General features: G+C 49.1%; 1 protein-coding gene across 1 annotated transcript; it reads left to right on the top strand.

The window, feature by feature from the left end:
* Positions 1 to 2,415: 2,415 nt before the first annotated feature.
* On the top strand, positions 2,416 to 5,749 carry NOL7 (nucleolar protein 7; the record flags this gene model as incomplete). Its single annotated transcript, XM_084256884.1, has 8 exons — positions 2,416 to 2,709; positions 2,798 to 2,858; positions 3,253 to 3,308; positions 4,411 to 4,442; positions 4,702 to 4,780; positions 5,099 to 5,220; positions 5,299 to 5,376; positions 5,673 to 5,749. Exons 1-8 carry the CDS (start codon positions 2,444 to 2,446, stop codon positions 5,747 to 5,749), a joined length of 771 nt encoding a protein of 256 aa, XP_084113010.1. The 5' UTR covers positions 2,416 to 2,443.
* Positions 5,750 to 6,323: the final 574 nt, after the last annotated feature.

Here is a 6,323-nt window from a genome sequence, read left to right as displayed (position 1 = left end):
CCCCCCACCGCCCCCGCCCCCGCCCAGGCCGTTACCTTCTCTCTCAGGCCTGTGGTGCCTTCGCGTTCGCCGCTGCTCGTCGCCGCTGCTCGTCGTCACCGCTCTCCGCCGCTCTCTGTCGCGCTCTTCCGTCTACGGCACCGCACCACACTGCACTGCGCCACGCCACGCCACGCCACGCCACGCCACGCCACGCACGCACGCACAAGGCGCCAGGCCAGTAGGCCGAGTGCGCATGCGCAGTGGCAGGGCGGACCCGTCCGAAAACCATCTCCCCGACATCCTGGAAGGGCGCGTCGGAGAGCTGCGGGGCGCAGGCGGACTGTTTGCTATGACCATAAACCTCAGGCACCTCTGAGGGTTGATTACTGGGAGGGAAAATTTTTTCGTCGTTAGGTTAGCTAAAAATGTGATGATTCTGACTGTGTATTTACTTTTTGGGCTATAAAAAGGAGATTTTGGTCAACCCCTGACGTCTCTGATTTTGGCACAAGTTTCAGTGGAAAATAAAGTCATTCTCTATGGCAGGCGATTTATTACAGGGGCCTTTCCGGCCTTCTTTGCCTGACTTGCGTCAGAGGGGGTGGCTCACACCAGGCCCGGAGGGAAGAGGAAAAGGCCACAAGAGAAAATGAGAATGAGGAAGAAGAGTGATGCAAGTACATGGACCCCACGGACAAGTGCAGCTGCCTGAAATGCAGCCCTGAGCCCGCAGCCGCAGAAGAGAGGGAGAGGTGACTGCTTCCTTCTCAGCGTCACCAACACAGGACATACAGTCCTTCTGGGTCAGCCGAGTGTTCCCAGGCCTTGAACCCTGAAGGGAGCTTTTCCCGGGGGATTTTAAAACGTGTGCTCAAGTTACCTTGAAGCTTGGAAATAGGGGAGCGCTACAGGTCTCCCCTCACGGCCTGCTACAGCACCCCGTATCCTTGGAACGTCTGCTGTCCTAGTGCATCAAAGGCTGGGAGGGAGGGGCGGCCTTCAGTAAAATGCCGAGAAGGTCGGTCATAGGAATGGCCTCTGCATGTCATGTCACACCCTTAGCTTTTGTAGGAATAGACAAGACATAGACACATAAGACTTCGTACTCTATTTGCAAATCATACTTTTTAATAAATCCCAAAGATGCTTTGCAAGCGCAAGAGACATGTTATGACCTGTGGGGGCTCCAAAGGACCAGTCAGGTACCCTTGGGGCTCGATTCACACTTTACATGGGTGGGAAATACATAAGAAGACTTGTAATCCTTATTATGCGGTTGTTGTGCAAAAATGCCATCATTTGCTTTCGTTGTGCTTCTCAAAGTGAACTTTATGCATTTCCCACGTTAGCAGTGGCGAAGCCAGCACACCATCTGAGACTGTCATTTCTAACTGATCACCGCCCAGTTAGTTCTGAAGTCTTTGCAGCTCGTCTCACACTTGCCCTTGGATACCAGAGCTGTTTTTGTGTTTTGTCATTTTTGTTCATATATGGCTTTATTGCCTTTAAATTAGGAATTGATTCTAAATCTGAGATGAAAAGAGAAACACACAAAATTTATGTGAGGGCAAATCATTTATTCCAATGCACTATTTGCCGACCATCACCATATGATACACATCGGAAATAAACGACTGCTAAGACAAGGGCCTCACCCTCAAGACCACGAATGGCTGTGTAAATGGCTACACGACGTGGAAACGACAGTGCAAGGTACCGGGGAGTATGCAGTTAGAGATGGGCATAGTGGGGCGAGGGTAGGACGGATGTTCGGGTGCTTCTAAGACTTGAGGAGCAGTCAGTCTGGGTGGGAGTTTTTCTGAGTCTCAACAGGACTCGCACACCCGGAGTGTGTCAGTGGGGGGACCGGCACGTGCACATGCATGGCAAGTGTGAGACAGCCTGGCTTGTTCAGAGAATGCTGAGTCACTTAGTCTTGTGCAATGAGTGGGAGGTGAGGAACCCATCCCCAAGGGCCGCGGATGCCAGAACTACGGGGGGTGGTGGGGGTGGGTGCAGTCTGTCCTGCTTAGCGTCCTGGAGCTGGAACCGGGACCGGTGCGGGGGAGGAGGCCTGGCGGGGCCCCGGCGGGGCCCCGGCGGAGGCGGTGTGGTCAGGGGAGACCGCGAAAGGGCCGGAGACACATTTGTCCTGAGGGTGGATTTAGGCCTGCGGCGGGAGGTCCAGCCAGGCGGAAGGAAACGCCCCCTCCGACTAGACCACGCCCCTTCGGCTAGGGCACGCCCCCTCAACGAGACCACACCCGCGGATGGACCACGCCCCTCAGGTTAGGCCACGCCCCTCGCTCAGCGCGCGCGCCCCGCCGGTCGGTGGCCGGCGCGCGCGCCGCTGTGGGGCCTCCGCACCGGCAGGGGGCGGCAGACCGGCCGCCGCGCTTCCCACGCACGCCCCGCGCGCGGCTGCTTCCGGGGCAGAGGTCAGCCGCGGCGCCGCGCGACCATGGTGCAGCTCCGGCCGCGGGCCTCGCGCGCCCCGGCGTCGGCGTCCGCGATGGTGGACGAGGGCCAGCCCCCCTCGGAGGAGGCGGCGGAGCACGGCCTGCTGCTCGGGCAGCCCAGCAGCGGCGCGGCCGCCGAGCCGCTGGAGGACGAGGACGGCGACGGGGACGAGGGCTCCGACGACGACGCCCCGGAGGAGCTGACCTTCGCCAGCGCCCAGGCCGGCGCGCGGGAGGAGGAGAAGCGCGTGCGGGAGACGCTGCGCAGGTTCGGCCCCGCGCCGGCGGGACGCGGCCCCCCTGCACCCCCCGATCCCCCAGCCCCCCGCTGACGCGGGCGTCCCGCTCCCCCGCAGGGACCGGGCCCTCCTGAAGGAGAAGAGGAAGCGGCGCGAGGAGCTGTTCATCGAGCAGAAGGTTCGCCCCCTCGGGCCTCGCTGCAGCTGGCTCGGGGCGCAGCCCCGGCTCTGCCGAGGGGCGGCGGGGGATGCGGCCGCAGAGGGCGGGGCCCGGGTGGCCCCGCGGCAGCCTCCGGCCTCGCGAGGGGCTTCTCCGCCGCTGGTTGCGGGAGAGTTGGACCACGCCTGCCCGGCGGGGTGTGGCCGCAGAGGGACCCGTCCCGTGGGCCGGGCTGAGCCCCTTCAACCTGAAACCCGGGCGCGGGGGCGGGGGTCCAGCGGGCACCCTGCATCGGCCGGATTGAGGTTCTTGCCCAGACCCAGGGCCGCCCTTGAAATCTGTAACTTCAGAAGCAACCCGGGGCTCATTGTCATGCTCCTCGCTTATTGTTGGTTTTTAAAATCTGTTTAAGAAAAGGAAGCTCCTTCCAGATACTATTCTAGAGAAGTTAACAGCTTCACAGACCAAGTAAGTAACGGATCTTGTATTATTTACACGCACCCCTCTTTGAACTACGGCTAGAAACATTGGAAGCCACGTAACTGAGGAAATGATAAGCCCAAATTAAGAAATGACACAGATTTCAGGATTTGGTGGGAAATGTGGAGGGAATTCCTGCAGATGACGCTCGCTTCGGGCTTCCCAGCCCGCGTCTATGTAGTAAGCTGCGCAGCGGTTGCACCGCGCAGATGCTGGCGAGTAGGTGTTTTGAAATTTGCAACTAAGGCAAACAGCACCCACTTACCCACAAGCTCCTAAAGCTCAACCTGTCCCACATTTACCTGCCACCAACCTGTTCCTCCTCCTCTGCCCCCATTTCATTTAGCAGCTTTGCCATTCACTGTTTACAGCCAAATGCTCTTCTTCTGTCCCAAAGAAATACAATTAAATTTCAACTTCTAAATATTTGGAGTCTCCCCCCCCCTTAATGCTTTTATTTCAGAAGTTCATTTACTTAGTCCAGTGATTATCAGATTTTCTGTAAAAGGACTTTTCTGAAAGTCCTCGGTCCTGAATACAGTAAACACAAACGTTTATTTGGTGGCAGAGTTCCTTTTCCCCTTTCATCTTTTCAAATCAACCTTAAATGCCACCTCTTCATTCTTTTAACTTCATTCATTCACTCATTACTATAGCTTTTCTGTGCTTTTGTATAAGCGTCTCATTTTTTTTTTTTTCCGGTTTATTTTTGTCTGTCAGACCATACTTACTGAGGCTAGAGTCTTTGTGTCCATCATTATGTCTCGTGCAAACTGTGGAATTAATCCTTTGTGATTTCTCCAAATAAACTGAGGCAGGCCTACCACCCTTTCCTTTGCATTTTGGATACTCCATTAAATCACTTTTTAACTCTGTTAACCATAATAATCTGCTTTCAGAAGCCTGTTACTATGCACTCAGATTTTCAGATCTGAGATACTTGCCTCCCGTATATACTAGCTTGTTGACTGGGAGCTTGATGGCAGTGCATTCACTGGGCAAGTGGCTTCCTTTGTAAAAAAGCCTGCGAGATACAAGTTGATATTTGTCATTACAGTTAAGTGGTTTTTTTGTTTGTTTTCTTTCATAGCATAAAGAAATCACCAGGAAAACGCAAAGAAGGTATGAGCTATTTTGATTTAAATAACTTCTCACTTCAGTGTTAAGTGCCTCTTTAGATGTTTGCATTTAAATGTTACTGGCCCGCAGAAAAAGCACAGACACAGACAGAACTGACCAAGTTTAGCTTGGATTTGTTCCCTATGTGTTACTACAAACAAAAATTTGAATCTAAATTGGTATGTAATAAAGATTTAAAGGGAACTGCAATAAATGATTTATTTTTGCCTAAATGCTAAATAAGATATAATTCCTTTTTTAGTTGATTTGCAAAAGAAAAACGAATGTGATAAAGGAAGCGACTCCAAGAAAACTAAAGTGCAAAAAGTACAGTCTGTTGGGTAAGGGTTGTCTTCTTTTCATATAGGATATAAAGGTGACCTTCTGAGTATTTATGTGGAAAAAATATAAGCAGTTTCAGATAGAACCCTGTAGAAAAATCAATTTTGGTATTTATATTAAAGCATTTGTTATACTTAAATGTGAGTTTTAGGCTGTTTCTTAATAAATAGCCCTGTAAGTTAGCTTTATTCATTATCTACTTTTACAAAATTAGGATTTTTTTTTGCTATTTGAGACAATAAACAAAAATAGTTTGAAAATGCCTAGACATGTCATTAATAACTTCATTCGCTTTGACTTTTTGTATTGTTCATCAGCCAGAATAAAAGCTACTTGGCTGTAAGGCTAAAAGATCAAGATCTAAGAGATTCAAGGAAAGAGGCAGCCAAAGCCTTCATACAGAATTCTTTATATGGTCCAGGAACCAACAGAACTACAGGTACTTCCTTATAGGCGTCTTTTTCTCACTTTTTGTTGTGAATAAGACCAAGAAAGAATAAGTAATTCTCTTTTCTAGTAAACAAGTTCCTGTCTCTTGAAAACAAGAGGTTACCAGTGAAAAAAGCTGCAGCCCAATTTTTAAATAATGCTTGGGGTAAGAGCCATCTACAGTCTCCTGACTTTGGTAGTTTTATGTATGTACTGAATAATGTTCTTTTTAAAAAGAGATAATTACTCAAATAGTTATGATAGATCATTTTTATATTTTTTTAGAAATTGTTTTTGAATAGGTCGGCATAGTATGTGTATCTAATGTACACTCTAATTCAGTCAACCTAATAATTAAATTCAAAATTGTGTAACAAGTAATCTTTACTGACATTCCAGTTACATTTTGAATTTTTTGCTGGGAATTCTGTAAATAACACTACACAAAACTTTCTGTTCTAGGAACCCAGAAAAAACAAAATGCCAAGAGGTTTAAGAGACGGTGGATGTTCAGAAAGATGAAAACTTCTAAGAAGTAAATCGAAGCTAAATGTATATAAAGAGCTTGTTATTCACAGGGTTCATTTTTATGAGAGGAAAAAACCTAATAAATCATTCCTAAATCATCCTAAGTGTCATCACATGCCTTGTCTGTGAGAGCTCTGGAACAAAAACAGATTCAAACAAATTTTTTCCTTTCTTTTGTATTTATGTGATGGACACAAACAATAACCCCATAACAGTAGTAGTGTTTCTTGTATCCCTCCCTGCCACAGCCCCCATGGGTATGTGGCAGGAACGGCAGGAAAAAAGTAACATCCAGAAAAAGTCTAAACTCTGTTCTCCAATGCCTTAGTCACTCGGATGTTTTGGTGCTATTGGTGAGACTGTTTTTCAGAATGTGGTACAAGAAGTAACTGGAACAGTACGATTATCTAAAGTTCAAGTCTTTGTGTACAAAATACAGTCAACGCCACATTTGCCAAGCCAAAGGATACAGTTAGCCAGCTTTGTTCTTTTAAAGTGAGACTGGAGGTTTGCTTCACTGGCAGAGTCACGTGAAAATTTCACGTAAAGATTATTTCTTTGTCTTTCATCCACAACATCAGGTTT

This window comes from Talpa europaea (assembly GCF_964194135.1).
Source record: "Talpa europaea genome assembly, chromosome: 2".
NCBI lineage: Eukaryota > Metazoa > Chordata > Mammalia > Eulipotyphla > Talpidae > Talpa > Talpa europaea.
The sequence above is the reverse complement of the archived record's forward strand: the minus strand, read 5'-3'. Positions and strand labels throughout refer to the sequence as shown.